This window comes from Mastigoproctus giganteus, chromosome 10 (assembly GCF_048544385.1).
Source record: "Mastigoproctus giganteus isolate SK-2022 chromosome 10, ASM4854438v1, whole genome shotgun sequence".
NCBI classification, from domain to species: domain Eukaryota; kingdom Metazoa; phylum Arthropoda; class Arachnida; order Uropygi; family Thelyphonidae; genus Mastigoproctus; species Mastigoproctus giganteus.
Genome location: NC_143584.1, coordinates 37,342,082 through 37,361,512, shown reverse-complemented (window position 1 = coordinate 37,361,512; position 19,431 = coordinate 37,342,082). Strand labels below are relative to the sequence as shown.

The window sequence follows — 19,431 nt, the reverse complement described above, 5'->3', positions numbered from 1 at the left end:
GGTGGTCATTATATAGAACTTCGACTGTATTTTCAAATTATAATTTTTCTCACATTTTCAATATTATTCTGTTTTGGCAGAGGTTCTTCCTCCGATTTAGTCAGTATTTGATAAAAAAACATACGAAGCGTATATCGCATCTGTTGTATTCATTTTTATTTAAAAAAAAATTATACACATTTTTTATTATTATTATTTTTTTTTTAACAGGGAGAAGTTTTGAATGAAAATGATGGCGCTACTTCAACTTTGAGTGGATTTCTCACTCTTCCGCAAGGTAGATCTATATCTACCTTATTCTTCCGGCGGTTATTCAAATAGCTGTGAAATATTAATTATCTTTAATTTGGGGTCCGATTGCACCAGGAAGTCTTAATTCATGTAGTGTTTTTCTGCGGCATGAGTAATACCACATTTCTGTAGTGCGAAAGAATTATTTTTAGCCAGATTCCTTTGTTCTCTAACTTGAATATTTGCTAAAATTATTTCGTTTGGAGCGCGCCATATTGGAACAAAGGCAAAAACCACTTGCTGCATGTGGCGAGGTTGAGAGTTGAACTTGTGTGATTGGTAATAAGCAGAAGCAGTAGTAATCCTTTGAGGTAACCACTAGACGATGAACGGGTAAGGAATTTTTTTTTTGTGTTATTACTGCTGCTTTAATTTAACAGTTCTTTCTAATGCCATTTGGTGTTTCTGCTCAGCTTGCGTATTGCCCTCGAGTTAGGCTTAAGGGATTAATTTAGTATATGCTGGATAACCTTTAGAAGCTGTTTGTCTCGTCACTCATAGACAGGTATTTTGTTTTTAATGTTGTTAATGAAATAATTTTCATGTAGATTATCAGTATTTAGTTTTGCAGCTCTAGTTTACTTATAGCTTGCAGTTTTCGTGTTAAAATTTCATTTTAATCCGTAATTCTGCGAACTTAAAATCCTATAATTGTAAATTGTGATAAATGTGCCTAAGTATATCAAGGAGTGAGTGGGCAGAGATTCAAAATTTAGCCCACTATCGAAAATTTATTATTCGCAATTTATTAATTTTTGCATATTTCGGAAATGTGGCGATGAATCTTCGATTTGTAGAATTTGTTCTGATGTTTTCTGGTTCACAGTGATAGTTATTTGTACCAAAGTTTTATTTACAAGTGCAAGTTAAATTACTACTAACTGCAGCAATTTAATTTGCACCATGTGCTTTTTAACAGTAGTTGCAGTTAAACAAAAAACTTCGTTTTCACTGAGTGTAGTTATATACATTTGGCCATTGAATATCATTTGAGGTTGAGGGTAGAACTCTTGCATTGCATGGGTCATAAAATTTTTCTGTCGAAAACCAATTTCTGTAATTAATTATTAATAGTATCCAGTAGTTGTGCTTAATGTTTTTACTATTCCCGTAATAATTTTTTAATTTCATGTTTTAACAAAATGTGGAAGTACAAGTAATGCCAAAATATATTTTCACTTTTTTTTAAATTGCTGTTTAATGCTACTTTGTTGGGTTTTTAGGCGCTTCGGCAACTTGGACGATATTGTTCTATGTTCATCTTTTTGTTCACCGTGTGATTTGCATGTTGTTGAAGACCGAAAAATCTGAAAAATAACTCGCGGAGAAAACCATACGCCCTCCACCTGAGAGGCTAACAACAGTCTTGATTGAATAGTACTTTAGAAATTACTCCAGTTGTCGACATGAATCGAACTCGGACTTTACCAAACGAGTGACAAGTGGCGAAACCACTATACCGTCATGGACGATGTTAAAGCTAGTTTTGTATAGTTGCCCTTAGTTTACTCTGATTAGTGGAGGAGAGGGATGACTTCATAACTGAAACCGATTCTGTTTATGACAGAAATATGTCCACTCTTAAAATCCATGATGTCATTTTTTTTTTTTGTTAATATTGGTGGCTGTAAGTCCAACCTGATTGCTTGCATAATGACATTTGTTGTTAATGTACTTGTTGATTCAAATAATGTAGATGCGAAAATTGCAAGCCCTTGCCTTTTACAGTTTTGGAATCTAAATATGAAGGTTTTTGTAATAAACAGGAAATAAAGTAAGAGTGCAACATGCAAGATCTGTTATTTACAGTGAAACCCTTCTAAAGCAGATGGTACTGTGTCAGAAGAAAGTGTCTGCTTTGCAGAGTTCTGTGTAGCCAGTTTCAGTAATTCGGAAAAATGAAATTCACTGCTACTGGTGGTTTACTTTTTTTTGTTTTGTTTAGTTTATCGTTGTATATGCATCAATTAATTGATATCTAGAACTTTGTCTAGTATTAATAAAATAGAATATAAATGGCTTTGTTTAGAGCATTTGATTTTCATTATGGATATTACATCACAGCTTTAGTCCATATTTGTCATTTTTCTCACAATTTTTTACAGAAAAAAAATTTTCTTTAAAAATTAGTGCACAATCAACGTATGCATTTTTTTTTTAAAGAAACATCTTAAGGAGCATTTACATGGGTCAATCTAGTTTCAACCTCCCTAGTGGTCCATCTAGGGAGGTTGAAAATACAAGGACACCTACTCAAGTATCTGCATCCATATTAGTGACCTTTTTGGAGACGTTATTTAACATCGTAATACAGTAGCACTTCGATTGTCCATCACCCTATTTAATGACAGTCTGTTTACTGTCACTTAACCCCATTACGCCGCAATGCATTGTGATATTGGCGCCACGTGTCACTCAGTCTTTGTTTACAACTCACTGTGTACGGTTGTATTTTAACCACTTGTTTCATGTTTTAATAATTTTTATTTAGTAAACCCATTGAAATGAGAGAGAAATGTAAGAGAGTAGCATTGGGATTATCACAAAAAATTGAAATAATCATTTGTCTAAGAAAAGGTGAAAGTGCTACAAGTATAGCATCGGTTTATGGAACAACAGTAAATGATATAAAGTGTGTAGACCAAATGGAAACCACTGACGGTAATGTTAAAAGTCGTAAAACAATGAAGCTTGCTAAAAATGAACAGTTGGATACTGCAATGTAGCCTAGGAATTCCATTGTCGGGACCTAAAAAGCATTGAAATCAATAAAAAATTAGGCGGAGATCCTTCGTTCATGGCTAGCATTGGATGGTTGGACACATTTAAGTTTCGTCATGGTATTCGACAGTTGTCGATCCAGGGTGAGAAGCTAATTGCATATAGAGCAGCAATTTCTGTTTGTTGTGAAAAACTACAGAAGAAAATAGCTGATTGAAGTTTGGTTAAAAACTAAATATACAAATGCAATGAGACTGGCCTTAATTGGAAGGCACTTCCTCAAAAGACACTGGCCTCAATGACTGAACATATGGCACTAGGATATAAGATACAAAAAGGTCGCATCAACTATAATGGTAAGTGCTAATGCCAGCAGTAGTCATAAATTGCCTTTGATTGTTATAGGAAAACCAAAAAATCCTAGATCATTTAAAAATATTAATTCAAATGCTTTGCCAGTTAAATATTTCTCACAAAACAGTGCGTGGATGGGCCAAGATATATTTCATGATTGGTTTCATAAAATATTTGGCATCAAAAGGATTACCACATATGCAATGCTACTGATGGACAATGCACCTACTCATCCCATACACGTATGTGATTTAAGAAGTGACAAAGTGATTAAAGTTACACTATAAAAGGCGCAATTTTCAATGTCTCTGATGCCTGGAATGATGTTCCAGTTCAAACAATACAAAGAAGCTGGAATAAGTTGTGGCCAGATATATATTCAACTGATACAGAAGCCATTCCAAAAGAAACTGAAATTTTGTAGTTATGTTCGAATGTTCCTGTTTTTAAAAATATTTCAATGGAGGAAGTAAATGATTGGCTGGATATGGACAAAATGGACGTCGGATGCAAAATTTTAGACGACATTGAAATTGTATAAAGAGTGATGACAATTTCGGATGATTCTGAAACTGAAGAAGAAATGGCTGCTGCTGATGGAACAACAAACATAATTTCCCACTGTGAAGCCGAAACTGTGTTGTCAAAGTGCAGATGCTATGAAAGTGTTACTTTTGCATAAAATTGTAACATTGCCTCCCAAAAGGCTCAAGGGGTAATGAAACAAAAGAAATTGACTTTTTTAGAAAAGAAATTTAATTATGTAATATTGTTTTTTTTTTTTTTTTTTGACATTACTAGACCAACGTAAGTCGATTAAAACAGGTATGTATGTAGATATCTGTACTAAGATTTTTTGATGACCTGATAAAAAATAAAGTTTAATTAAATTTCATTAGGTTAACTTTTGATACTGTTGCATATAGACTGCTTTACAAATTTGATGAGGTTAGCATTGGGGGTAAACTAATACCCCTAATGCTATGTTGTTATGGATGAAAAGATGGTTGAGTGGCAGGAGGCGGTGGTTATTAATGGGAACTGCTTTTTGTGGACAAATGTTATGTTATCATGTTCCTCTGGGTTCAATTTTTGGCCTCTTAATATTTGTGGTACTTATAAACAATATTGATGAAGGCTATTATGTAATAAAATAAACAAGTTAGATGGCCCGGTCTATTGTATGTATAATGTTTTTAATGTACATATTTGATTATCCATCATAGTCTTTGTCCTGTACCCTGATGAACAATTGAAGTTCTACTGTACTTTCAAGGTTTCATTGGGACTCAAGCCTTTAATGTCTACAAGAGGTGTCACTGTGTACTAATATTAGTAATGGCAAATGATACAAGAAATTAAGCTTATGAAACATCAGCCAAAAAAAAAAAGTACACACTACAGATTTTTTTTTTACACACAACCTACTATATGCAAGCTGTGTGTAAAACACTATCTGCATATAGTAAGTTGTGTGTAACAGTTGCTGGCAAGGTAGTGTTCTCTTGTATTTATATTTTATATATGTTTGTCTTAAATGAAAATTGTTCCTGATTTACATAAAATCAGGATATAGCCACAATCCTGAACTAAATGTTAATTTGTGGTATGCTCTAGTAAAATAGGTGGGTTGGGAAGCCTTTTTATGGCATCTGAAGTTTTTGTAGATTGTAATTTTTATAATCAACCAAAACTTTGGCAATGGTAAGAGGTAATCTCTCACTTTGTTTTCACACGAATGCAGTGCAATCACAGCGTAGATTAGATTAAGCGGTGATCTTGTCTGACCATTCTAATTGACAATGACACAGTAACAAAGGAACTGGATGCAAAAAATAATAATTTTGACATCATATATGTAGATTTCAGAAAAACTTTTGATACTGTTGCATATAGACTGCTTTACAAATTTGATGAGGTTAGCATTGGGGGTAAACTAATACCCCTAATGCTATGTTGTTATGGATGAAAAGATGGTTGAGTGGCAGGAGACAGTGGTTATTAATGGAACTGCTTTTTGTGGACAAATGTTATGTTATCATGTTCCTCTGGGTTCAATTTTTGGCCTCTTAATATTTGTGGTACTTATAAACAATATTGATGAAGGCTATGAGATGTCCACATTTTCTGATGATATAAAGGTTGGCAAGGTATTTATTGACAGGAAGCAGGGTATACTATTTCAATGGTAGCTAGAGAAATTAGGCAGATGGGCTGAAAAGTGGAAATTGGAGTTTAACACTGATAAATGCAAGCTACTGTTTTTGGGTAGCAGTAATTGCAGAACAGTATACCAATTGGATATTATCACCCCCCCTCAGGCTGGTGTAAAACAAAAAAAAAAAAAAAAAAAAAAAGAGTAATGTACAATCTGACAAAGTTCTGAGAGAAACATGGGATTTTGTTAATGGTATATAGGAATTATGTCAGGCAATGGTAAGGCTGCATCTTGAGTACTGTATACCAGTATGTAAGCCTATTTTTAGGGAGGATGTGGATCTGTTGGAATAGGTGCAGAGAAAAGTAACAAGGTTAGTCAGGAACACAAAGGTACTCTTACCATAAAAGAAATTAAGTTCTGCAAATTGCAGCGCTTGGAAACTAGGCACTAGTGTGGAGATGTGATTGAAAAGCTTTAAAAGGATTTGTGTGAATTAAATGCTGATGGCATCCTTACTCTTTCTCAGATGATGTACATACAGGACAAATAGCCATTGCAGTTGATACCCAGGATACGTGGCCAGCAAGTAATTGATCATTGTAATAGACCTTCAGCTGAGGTTGTGTGGAAACAATTTGAATAAATCTAAGATTATTAGAGGGGATTGACAAATATGATGGTAGTTTTTTTTTTTTTTTTTTGCTGATGCTTGTTTTCTTGCATTACATACTAATACTATTGCAAACAAAAGTTACTGTAGATTGGTTGTGTTTGAAAATTGTTGCAGAAAATGGAAGGTGTTGGGGGGGGGATTGCTTACAAAAAAGTGACAAGGGGTGAAATTTATTTTGCTGGTAGTAAAGTCCAAACTTTTAACGACTGGTTCTGTAAATTTTCTAACAACTTTGCAAGAATTAAGTGTGAACCAGTTTCAGATGATTACTAAATATACATAGTACATTCAAAAAGTTCCAGGAATCATATGCTGGTATTTAAATGGTTTGTGCTAAGGTTTCATGGAGCTTTGACATTGACCTTGGTGTGCATGCATGCCAAGCTCAACCACTTCACATGTGTCACAGTTGATTGCAGAATCTTGTAGTTTAAACAGTGTGCGAACATCAAGCTCTTCTTTAAACTTGGGAAAAAGTGCTACAGAGACGTTGCAAGCATTACAGAAAGTTTATGGTGTTGATGTTTTGAAGAAAACAGCAGTTTTACAACTGGTTTAATCGGTTTGAAAAACGGACAAGAAACACCATAAGATGAACTTTGCAGTGGAACCCCTTTGTTGCAAAACAATGAAAATGTCACTAAAGTGAAGGAAGTCTCATGCAAGATGATAGGTGATTGACTGTTGTTGAGATTGCTTATGTAGTTGGACCTGTAGGCTCAGTGACAATCAGATGAACTCAGGATAGCCATTGCAGTTGATTTTATTATAAAAATCTATGCACAATCGGAGCTTCAGTCACTGGAACTGAGAGTTGGATGTTTGCATACGACCCCAAGACCAAGGTCGAATCATCTGATTGGCACATTCAATGTCCCCATGGCCCAAGAAGGCTTGTGCAACAAAATCCAGTGCCAAAATCATGCTGCTTGTTTTTTTTTGATGATGAGGGCATAGTGCACCATGAATTTGTGACTAGGGAGAGAAGCATTACTGCTGCTTACTACATTGAGGTTTTGAATGAGAATGTGGGGCAAAGACAACCTCAAGGATGAAAAGATTGCTGGATCCTACACCATGGCAATGTGCCCTGTCACATGGCAGCGGCAGTCCACTAGGTCTTGTGGCTGCAAAAAAAAAAAAAAAAAAATCAGTCATGCATCAGCCTCCTTATTTCCCCAAACTTGCACCATCTGACTTCTGGCTGTTCCGTATAGCGAAAAATGGGGTTTTGGGGTCATTTAGATACAGTGGATGACATTAGCATTAGTAGAGGCATATGATGCAAGAAAGCAAGCTTATATAGCATCAGCCCCCCCCCCCCCCCCAAATAAAAACCTTCCTATTTCACTCATGCATTCACTCCAAATGTTTGTCTAGTTCTGCCTTAAACTTATTTAAGTTGCTGACCTCCACTACAACAGATGGAAGTTTGTTCCAACTATCAACCACCTGCTGGCTAAAGACAAATTTCTGCACATCAACAAATATGCTGAAGCAGCCCTATGTGCACTAAATAAACACAATTTTAAAGAATGTTCCAAAGCTTGGGAAGACCAGTGGAGCAAATATGTGTGCAGAAGGAAGGTACTTTGAAGATGATTGGGTTACTAAACCCAACTGTTCACTGAAACTTTTATAGTAAAATTCTGGGAATTTTTTGAGTGTACCTTGTATGAAGATTTAATTTGAACCATTAATGTTACTTCCTGTTTGCTTTAATGGCGTTAGAGAGAAGTTGAATCAGAGGCACCAAGTTAGAATAGTGTCTATAGAAAATCTGTAAAAGGGACATACAGCAGAAAAACTGAATGTGTTGTAAGAGTGCACTCTTACAAATGAAATGGAGATAATTTTAATCAGAATTAAATGCATGAAGGGTAAAGAAAATTGGGAATTAAAGTGTGAATATTAAGTTTGAATATAGTGAATATTAAGTTTGAATATAGTGAATATTAAAGTTTGAATATTAAGTTGGAATATGGTAAATGTTAACTTTTGGAAAATACTGGATTTAAAAATAGGGAAGTTATAGATGTGTGAATTAAAATAGAGTTAGATGGAGATGAAGTAAAGCAAAGAGGATGAACTAAGAGTAAACAAAACAGTAGCCTGTACTAGGGAAGGAGTAGTCATTTGCAAACAGGCAAGAAAGGATTGTGACAAGCAGGGGAACAGCAGGACCGTGAAATAGGTTTATGAAGTGCTGTTTGATTCAAGCCCCATCTGGACATAAGAATGGATGCTCTGGCATTTGCGTCAAAAGAGTGCCTGTGTGGTGGAGTTTTAGGTAAGTGGGTGGCATCAAGTAAAACCGTGAAAAGATGAAAATGGTAATTTTTAGAAGCGATTGGCATAGATGAAAAGGTAATGCGAGAGATTGTATTGTGTGTTTTTTTTTTTTTAGTAAATGGGAAAGAGTGAGAAACTAAGTATAGTATTGAGATTGGTTGAGAGTCCTTGGGGAGTAAGTTCAAACTGCTGATTTAAAAAGAGTTCAAAAAAAGTTTGTGCGAGAGCCATGAGTTGCAGATTGAAGTTAGTTTTTTTTGGAGTTTGGTACTCAGAAATCTTGGAAGCGAGACGAAGAAGGGGGAAAAAAAGTAGCGAGGCAGAGACAACATGGAAACGTGTGGACTGAAAGTGGTTTTTTTTTGGGGGGGGGGGGAGTGCAGATGAGTGGGAAACATGCATTTGAGGTTAAGGTAAATGTGGAAAGAGTCCAGTGATTGGCGTGTCTAGTTACGAAATCGCATTCTGTATTTCCGAAGTTAAGAATGTGTAGGAATTTACAAGTGCATCTAGAGTCTGGTCCCATTAAGAGTGAGCCAGGTATGCAGACATGAGAGTTGAGCAGTCTATGTGAGGATTTCTCAGTAGAAGCCTGTCTGCCTCCAGAGGAAATCCAGAGTGCAAAGGAATTGAAAGTAGCTGTCCAGTTTGGAACATCAGTCTGTTCCAGTTTTTATTGAACCCCAAACTCATAAGCTAAACTGTGAGAAATTGTTTGATAGTTTCTTTCAAAGGAAATCTCTTTTTGTATTGTACAATTGAGTTATTAAGTTGGGCTAGATTGTAGATAAAGTTAGTAATCATGAAATGATATAAGTGTACTAAAGGGCTAAGGAAGAAGGAAAAAAAAGGGAATTAATAATAGAATAAATCATAGGTGTAGTAGGATGAGAATATGGTAACCTATGTTATTATTCTAGACAATATGTTAGCAAATGATAATATAACAGATAAGATTCTAGTTAATGTGTGAGGGAAGAAAAAAAAATAATTTTGTTCAGAGAAAAGAGGAAACCTTGCCCTGTATTAGAAAAGGGAAGTAACTAAGAGGATAACTAAGATAGAAATAAGCGATTTGCAGAAAATATTACTGATGTATGGGGATGAAAAATAGTAATTGGTGTTGATAGATAGGTGATTTGATAGAAAAAAGTGATTTGTAATAAGTACTGCTGATGAAAATAGTAATTGATTTGATAGATGGGGAAATGATACATTGGTGATTTCTAGTAAGAGACAACTGATGTATATGTGTTAACCTGTAATGGAAGAGAAGTACCTTTTCCAAACCCTAGTTCGAATTTATAAATTGTGTGAGAGATTACCACTAAGGAAAACCGAAAGAAAAGGTTGTATTAATCAATGCAAATTGTGTACATATGAGGATTATTTGAGAATAATTGATATGTATGAGATGAATTGTCTTGTATCATAGTTCCTATATATGCAAATTTAAATTTGGAATCTGTATGTATATATATGTAAATTTTTTTATTTATATAAATTTTGTAATATAATGCTGATTAAAAGTTTATTTATGAAAAGTTGGTATGGTCTTTTAATGTTATGCTAATTAACTGCTTTAGACACCCAAATTTGGAATTTTCTGAAAATTGCAGTCAGAGTTGCATGTGTCTGCCTGTGACTTATGGTGGAAGTCAACAACATTATTTTAAAATAATAAATTAAAAATAAATAAATGGGCGCTTCAGTGTGTAATAGGGAATTCACTGGGATATCTGCTTAACTTCATTGCTCAATTTTGAACAGTTTACTTGAGGTGGTTTGTGGGAACCATCTTATTCTTGGAAACAGTATTTGTGTTAGTGGTGATGTATAGGATTATTATTTCTTCAGAAAGAGCATGCAGATATTTTTTGGTTTGTTTGTTTTGTTGCATGGTATGCTGTTTGTGTCTGTAGCAAGAGTTTAAGGTTATTCCAAGTAGAGAAATTTTCATAACCTGAGTTTTATATGAAGTTTGTTTAACTTGTTTGGTACCTTGTGAGTGCTGCTGCTCTGAAATATCGATTGGTGCATTAATTTTTGGTTCCAGATAACAGCTGTAACTGTCTCTCTAGCTTTATAAACAGACACAATTTCACTTGTTTTCAAAATGAACAGTTATTTACTCAAAGGCATACATGGAAAGAAATTCTGATTTGACACCACAGTTTTTGCTAATTTTTTTAGTGGTTTTTGTTTTTTTTGTTTAGTATTACATAACAAGGTGTTTCTTACCAAACAGTTGCCACTCTTTCTGAAGTTGTATTCTTTTAAAATCAATTGTTGACCATTTTGAGAGAGCTTGTGATGTAATATGCAGATTGTTGATCTGAAAAGAGTAGTTTCATGCATGAATTGCTTTTCTGGATATATTCTAAAAGTGGGGGACATTCTGTGGACAGGAGACTGTTCCCAAAAACCTGGGACAGTTTGTCACTGGTTTTTGGCTACACATTAAAAGGCCTTAAATATGCTGAAATATCCTATAAAGCAGCAGAGCAGAGAAAGTATTGTAAATGAATGAGGAATCATTCAGTTGTTATGCTGACTCTGTCATCCAGACTACTATCAATTATTTGGCTGTGTTTTGGGAATATTGCTATTCAATGAATTTAAAAGAGGACCTCATTTGTAAAGTGGGTTGCACAACATGATGTGAAGATGCTTTAGGTGACAGGAATTTTGTCTGTAGCCCATGTTTTTTGTGTTATATAATGCACCACGCAATTGGTATATGTCAACTGGTGTAAGAGCAGTATTCTATGGTGAGCATTTTCACAGAATGCTTAAAAACATTCTTCATGGTATTTGTACAAGATGTATGTGATGTAGTAGTTAAACTGATGTCTATAGATATATAGACACCAATTCCTGGCTAGGTACTGTGTGACAATAGGATGGGAAAAATTGCTTGTTTGGTTCAAATTAGACTGGAGTCTAAGAATTAGACAGTGCATTTAATTGTCAATACAGAGAATAGTCTTCTTCATGGTGCTGTGGAATTAGCATTAGTAGAGGCATGTGATGCAAGAAAGCAACCTTATATATCATCAGCCAAAAAAAAAAAAAAAAAAAAAAACCCTTCCTGTTTCACCCATCCATTCACTCCAAAAGTTTTTCTAGTTCAGCCTTGAAGATGTGCAGAAATTTGGCTAAATAAATGCAAATTTCCGCACATCTATTCTACAACAGTGTTTCCTTAATTTGATTTTATGACCCCTCAGGTGTAAAATCTGAGCAAGAGGAAGAATCCCATCAGCATTGAGCAATCACCGACAAGGTGATTGCTCAATGCTGGGGATAATTATTGATTAATTATCCCCAGGGGGATAATTAATCAATACTTATCTCCCCTGGGGATAATTATTGATTAATTTAAAAAGTTCTTCAGCCATTGTTCTCGTTGGTAGGGGTTTACAAAACAAAATCTTCACTGACGAAAAATCTGAAAAATCTTCACACATAAAATGTGTAATATTATGTATATTAAATTTAACAGGCACGTAAAATGCTTGCCTGGTTCTCACTGACTGTTGATGACTGCAACATGGGTTGTAAGTTAGAGATGGGGGGGGGGAAGAATCATCAAGAAAGAGAATGATGATGATATCTGGCTCAGGACCCTGGGTGTGCCCAAGCCCATACTCACCAGATGTGAGCCCCTGGGGATAATTATTGATTAATTTAAAAAGTTCTTCAGCCATTGTTCTCGTTGGTAGGGGTTTACAAAACAAAATCTTCACTGATGAAAAATCTGAAAAATCTTCACACATACACAAAAATGTGTAATATTATGTATATTAAATTTAACAGGCACATAAAATGCTTTCCTGGTTCTCACTGACTGTTGATGACTGCAACATGGGTTGTAAGTTAGAGATGGGGGGGGGAAGAATCATCAAGAAAGAGAATGACGATATCCGGCTCAGGACCCTGGGTGTGCCAAGCCCATACTCACCAGATGTGAGCCCCTGGGGATAATTATTGATTAATTTAAAAAGTTCTTCAGCCATTGTTCTCGTTGGTAGGGGTTTACAAAACAAAATCTTCACTGATTTTGTGATGATCTGATGATCTTCACTGGGGAAGACTCATCAAGAAAGAGAATGATGATGATATCCGGCTCAGGACCCTGGGTGTGCCAAGCCCATACTCACCAGATGTGAGTTCCTGGGGATAATTATTGATTAATTTAAAAAGTTCTTCAGCCATTGTTCTCGTTGGTAGGGGTTTACAAAACAAAATCTTCACTGACGAAAAATCTGAAAAATCTTCACACACATACAAAAAAATGTGTAATATTTGTGTAATATGTGTAAAATGTGTAATGTGCAAAATGTGTAAATGTGTAATACACTGACTGTTGATGACTGCAACATGGGTTGTAAGTTAGAGATGGCACAGGCCATAGAGTAGTAACCTACCTTACTACTCTGTGGCACAGGCAGTCAGTCACCTCAGTTGCAAGATGTACGTATGCGTACTAAGTACATGGCATAATAAAATTGATTTTTGTTAAGAGCAGAGTAGTCTGTCCTTAAAATCATACCTTACAAAGCACATTAATTGACATTATCTGCTATGTCTGTACTTTCATCCACTTCTAAAGAAAAAAAATTGACAGTTTTGAATGCACTTTATGAGAGTTTCTTCAATATTATTTGCCATTTCCACAATTCTGTGCTTCACTGTATTATTTCATAAGGAGAGTAAATGCAGCTGATTTTCTTTCTTTTTTTAAATTTTTTTATAAAGGTGAGATGCAATTACTTTTAGTGCGGAAAGTATTAACTTTTTACCAATAGTATGAGGGTATCCTGTCTCGACTGCTAATTTTGCAACTTCATGTGAGGCCATAACCAGGTCTTCATTGCAACATCTCACGGAAACCATCTTTACAAAATGTTTCTGGATGACAATATATTAATTTTTCTTATTAATGAAAAATTCCTTTGGCTTATTTGAGTATTCTGGATGCATACAATCTAGGTGCCATTTCAGTTTCGATGGTTTCATGTGTTCCTTTGACAATGCTTCAAAAACAAATAATGCATAATGGTATGTGGTTACTGCAGATAAAACCAAATTATTAAATAATCTTCATAATATACTGCCTTGTCCAAGAGGTTTTGGATTTCTTTCCATGCTGTCAGTCTGCCCATTTCCAGGGAGTTTATTAATATTATTTTCATTATCTGTACTTGTACTAGGCTGCACATAACTTGACTTGTTAAGTTGACATTTCTTCAGCCACTTATCCATATTAAAAATGACAGGATGTTTATATAAATATTTATTTCAAAAAAATGTGTAATATTATGTATATTAAATTTAACAGGCACGTACACTATGCTTGCCTGGTTCTCACTGACTGTTGATGACTGCAACATGGATTGTAAGTTAGAGATGGCACAGGCCACAGAGTAGTAACCTACCTTACTGCTCTGTGGCACAGGCAGTCCGTCACCTCAGATGCAAGATGTACGCATGCATGCTAATTACATGGCATAATAAAATTGATGAGTGCATCATCCACTTTTTTTTTTTCTTTTGTTAAGAGCAGAGTAGTCTGGAGGCATCATAGATATAAATTTAATAAATTATAAAAGCATTAAATTTATTTTTAGTATAACTGGGTATTTGGTATTTTATTACATTTTCATTTTTTCAGGGAATTTTCTTATAGTTTTATATAAGAAATTAGTTTTTCAAATAAGTTGTTTGCGGAGCGATATTTTCTTTTCGCAGACTGGTACCGGGCTGTAGACCACACTTTGGGAAGTGTGGTCTACAGCCTGGTACCCAAGACCCGATGAGCTACTCTTGCAGCCTGTCATTCTCAATGTTAAACTTCATTTGCCACCTCAGCCCATCTGCTCAACTTTGCAGTAGTGTACCATCCTTACTGTCATTAACAACCATACCAACCTTTGTATAGTCTGCAAACATGGACATTAAGTCTGATATATCTTAATCAATATCATTGATAAATACAAAAACAACAATGGCCCAACACGGACCCCTGGGAAACTCCACTAATAACGTTAGTCCACGAAGAGCAGTGTCCATTGATGCCTTTTGCACATGCCTGTCCTGTCAAATTAGATTTCGTCCATGGCAAATGGAAGGGCTGCCATGGTGTTAGGATATGCAGAAAACAGCAGGGCTGTATCTGAGCATCTGTGGGCACATACATGGGTCAAGCACATAAAGGGCTGTTCAGGTGTACAAATATGGGGGAAGGGATTGAGAATTTAAGAAGGGACAAGTTAAAACATAAGTATGGGATCAGTCATGCAAAATTGAAGCATTCATTTCCACTACAACTGGATGTTGTAGTGGAAGTGAAATCAGTATTTTCATTGTTCTAGTTATCTCCAGTTTTGTACCTGTTGAATACCTCTTTTGTTCCAATAAATTTTTCTTCCTGTTTGGCAGCAAATTTTGAATTGTTAGCTGTTGCCTGTATGCTGTGTATAAGGACAGAAGTATAGTACATTAGACCTAGTTTCAGATTCCCACAGTGACAGGTTTGTGGATCACTGTGTAGGTTGGCCAATTTCATTTTGATGGAACGATGGCCTGTCAACAGGAATGTGACAAGTACAAGGTTGGAACCACTTGTTACATTTGGAATAAAATTTTTGTTTATGGCACTTTTGTGTTCCAGTTGATTTGCCAGATAGTTATTAGTGCATTCAATTACTCTTTTCTTTTTGGTATCAGTGACTAGGTTCAACTCAATGACAGTTACCTTAGTAGGTCTTAGCCTACAGAGATGGAAACGAAGACCATGAAATATGACCTTAAGGACCAAAGGAAGCTTACTAGTATGTACTGCCCTTTCAATACTTAGTATCAAGTACAATCAAAGGTGAGTATAGACAAAAAAAAAGACAGGAGGGTGGAGGAGGTGAAGTTATGCTGTTGGTTGAGTCAGTTTTGTGTGATAACTCTGAAAACAGAAATGAGATTAGGTGTATGTTATAGGTCAAATGATAGTGATGAGTATAATGAACAGCTGTACAGACATATAGTGGGCCAGTCTTATAATGGGAATTTTAACTTTCCAGTTGTTGATGGGAATTGTGGGTTGGTGGTTCGCACAATAGCATCACTTTTCTGGGTATACTTGGATGAATGCTTTCTACCAGCGTTTTGGAGGCAACATGAGAAAGCAATATGCTTGACCTGATCATTAGCAGTAATCCTTCATGTATTAAGAATCTCTGGATGAAGGAATCACTAGGTGTCAGTGATCATAATATATTGATCTGGGATTTACTTAAAAGATATATAATTGCTACAAGGGTAAAGGGATGGGATGTTGCTTTTGTAAAAGTGACTACAGTGGCTTCAGATAGTTTTTAAATTCTTTTTAGTGTAACCAGCTGATGACATTACTAACAACAAATTCTAAATGGAAAGCATTCTGGGAGGTAACCATAGAAGCTACTAAGCTTTTTAAATGAACTATGAGATTTTACAAGGTTTAACCTAAATGGTTGTAAAATGAGTTGAGACTATCAGAGAAGAAAAATGCTTAAGTTTGAATACAAACTATAAGTTGACACAGATAGGGATGCGAAGGCAGAGCCAAGAAACTGTACAGTTGAGTTTGTCTGTTGAGCCAACAAACTGAATTGAATAAGTATTTTGCATCCGATTTGTTCATGCCAGGGGTTTTTATGGGTGGAAATACCAGAATTATTCCAAGTTATAACTTGCAGAAGGCAGTCGGTGATAATTAATGGGTGCTGGTCATTTTTTTTTTTTTTTTTGTACTAATATTAGTGGAGCCAATCATAAGGAGCCCAGTAACAAGTCCTCAGGTTTTGTTGCTGGGCTCCTTATTAGCATTAGCATTAGTAGAGGCATTTGATGCAAGAAAGCAAGCTTATGCAGCATCAGCCAAAAAAAAAAAAAAAAAAAAAAAAAAAAGTAACATAAATAAATAAAAATAACCACTTCCACTTCACCCCTCTGTTCGTTCGAAATACCTGTCCAGCTGAGCCTTAAACTTATTTAGGCTATCAACTTCCACGACAAGGGATGGAAGTCTGTTCCACCCACCAACCACCCGCTGGCTAAAGGCAAATTTCCGCACATCTATCCTACATCTGTCTTTCCTCAATTTGAATTTATGCCCTCTCAGGTGATTTTTCTGAGCTAGAGGAAGAATCCCATCAGCATTGAGCATGCTCAAACCATTCAAGGCTTTGTACACCTCTATCAGATCACCCCGCTGGTGCCTAGTTTCCAGACACTGTAATTTGCAAAACTTAAGCCTTTCTTCGTAAGAGAACCCCTTTGTCCCATTCACCAATCTAGTTGCCCTTCTCTGTACTCGTTCCAGCAGCTCTACATCCTTCCTGAAATGAGGCCTCCAGGCCTGTATACAGTACTCTAGGTGTGGCCTGACCATTGCCTTATACAAGGGAATAATCACCTCCTTATCCCTGCTAGAAAAATTCCTATATATCATTGACAATACACCATGAGCTACTCTTGCAGCTCGTCTGCACTGCTCAGAGAACTTCATATCTGCCTGCACCACCACCCCCAGGTCCCTTTCATTCTCTACCACTGTCAGTGTAGTACCACAGAGTTGATACGTTGCTCTGGGGTTGCTGTTTCCCATATGTAGTACTTTACATTTGTCAATGTTAAACTTCATTTGCCACCTCGAAGCCCATCTGCTCAACCTTTCCAAATCCTGTTGCAGCAGCATAGTGTCAGTAGTGTCCTTGACAACCCTGCCAACCTTTGTATCGTCTGCAAACTTGGACATTAAGCCTGATATACCATCATCAATATCATTTATAAATACAGAAAACAATAAAGGCCCCAATACTGAACCCTGAGGGACTCCACTAATAACATTAGTCCACGATGAGCAGTGTCCATTGATTACCACTCTCTGTCTTCTCCCCCTCAACCACCCCTTTATCCATAGCAGCAACTTGCCTCCAATGCCACACTGCTCCAATTTGTGCAGCAGTCTTCCATGTGCAACAGTATCAAAAGCCTTTCTAAGATCCAAGTATATAATATCAAAGTTATTCCCTGCATCCAGTTCTTTTGTGACTGCATCATAGTATCCAATCAAATTGGTCAGGCAAGACTTCCCCTTAACAAAACCATGCTGTGTTCTAGCTATAACTGAAGTCTTGTCTAGATGATCCTGCAGTGCTTCTTTCACCAGTGCCTCCATTAATTTTCCGGGAACAGAAGTTAAACTCACAGGTCTATAATTACTTGTGTCAGCCTTTGATCCCCCTTTGTGAATTGGGGTCACATTTGCACATCTCCAGTCAATGGGTACCTCCCGAGTCCAAGGAAGCTCTCATAATTATGGCTAAGGGTTTGCTTACCTCCTTTGCTGCCTCCTTTAATATAACTGGATAGATCCCATCCACCCCAGGTGCCTTTCTTGTGTTTATCTTCAACAATTTCTCCTCCACTTTGCTCTCAGTTATTACAAGATTCTCTAGCTTACTGCTAGAGTTGAATACACCTCTGGCATTCCCCTCGCTGAATAACTCCTCATGTGTGAATGTCGATGCAAAATATTCATTTAGTTTGTTAGCTACCCGAGCAGGGTCATCAACAGTTGACCCATCGATCTCAAGTGGACCAATCTGATTCATCCCCTTCCTTCTAGAGTTTACATAAGTAAAGAACTCTTTGCTGTTTTTCTTCGCATCCCTTGCCAAGGATCTCTCGTAATCTGCCTTCGCCTGCCTAACCTCCTTTGTAACTTGGTTACAGATCAACTTGTATCTATCATAGGCATCCGTGTCACGTGTTAATTTGTATGTATCCCATGCATTTTTCTTCTCTGCCATATGCCTCATTAGTTCATCTGACAACCATTTAGGCCTAAACCTTGAACAATATTTCTTAGTTGGTATGTAAAGCCTAGTAGCTTCCACAATAAGTTCTTTGAATGCTTCCCATTTTGAATTTGCTGTTGGCAATATCATCAGTTGATCCCACTGTATAGAATTTAAATACTGTCTCAGTCCATTGTAGTCGCCTTTACGAAAGCAATACCCCTTCCCTTTACCCCTAATGGTAGTTACCTCTTTGAGTAACTCCCACTTCAGCACACTGTGATCACTGCCACCAAGTGGTTCATTTATCTGCAGATTCTTAATGCATGAAGAATCACTACTGATAATCAAATCAAGAGTATTACTCCCTCTAGTTGCCTCCCGAACATGCTGATGTAGAAAACAATCATCCAATAAATCCACAAAAGCCTTGCTACTGTGTGAGTGACCAGCCCCCAAATTCCAGTCAATATCTGGGAAATTAAAATCCCCCATTATAAGACTCTCTGATTTACTGGCCCACTCTATTTCTCCGAACAGTTTCTTATTATACTCATCAGAGTCATTAGGCCTATAGCACACTCCTACTCTCAATTTTGATCTCCCAATGCTTATGTCACACCAAACTGACTCGACACTGCACTGTCCAGCGATGGCGACTGGCTTCACTTCCTTGGATTTTATGTGTTTTTTAACTAATAGCATAACCCCTCCTCCCTTCCTATCCTGTCTATCCTTTCTGTAGACATTGTACTCCCCAAATTCCAGTTCTGCATTTCTTATATCTGTGTGACACCACGTCTCTGAAATCCCCACAATATCTGCCTTTGATGTTTTGAGCAATACCTCAAATTCATCAAATTTATTTACTAAACTCCTAGCATTGGTGTACACACAAGTATACATGCACCTGTTCTTTTTCTTAGCTACCCTAACACAACCCATGTGTTTACTTGTACCCCAATATTTACCCCCATTGTACCCCATTATGATCAGTATTTATCAATGATAGTGATAAAGCATATCAAGCTTTGTCCAAATTTGCAGGTGATGCAAAGGCAGGCAGGGTTGTTTATTATTATTAGTCACAGTGCAAA

General features: G+C 36.4%; 1 protein-coding gene across 1 annotated transcript in view; it reads left to right on the top strand.

Moving 5' to 3' along the window:
• The first annotated feature begins 277 nt into the window (after window positions 1-277).
• Window positions 278-19,431, top strand: part of heph (polypyrimidine tract-binding protein 1 heph) — a 393,048-nt gene continuing 373,894 nt past the window's right edge. The window contains exon 1 of the mRNA XM_090383369.1: window positions 278-624. Within this exon, the coding sequence (XP_090239495.1) occupies window positions 617-624 (8 nt within the window). The 5' untranslated portion in view covers window positions 278-616. The remainder of the gene's footprint in view (window positions 625-19,431) is intronic.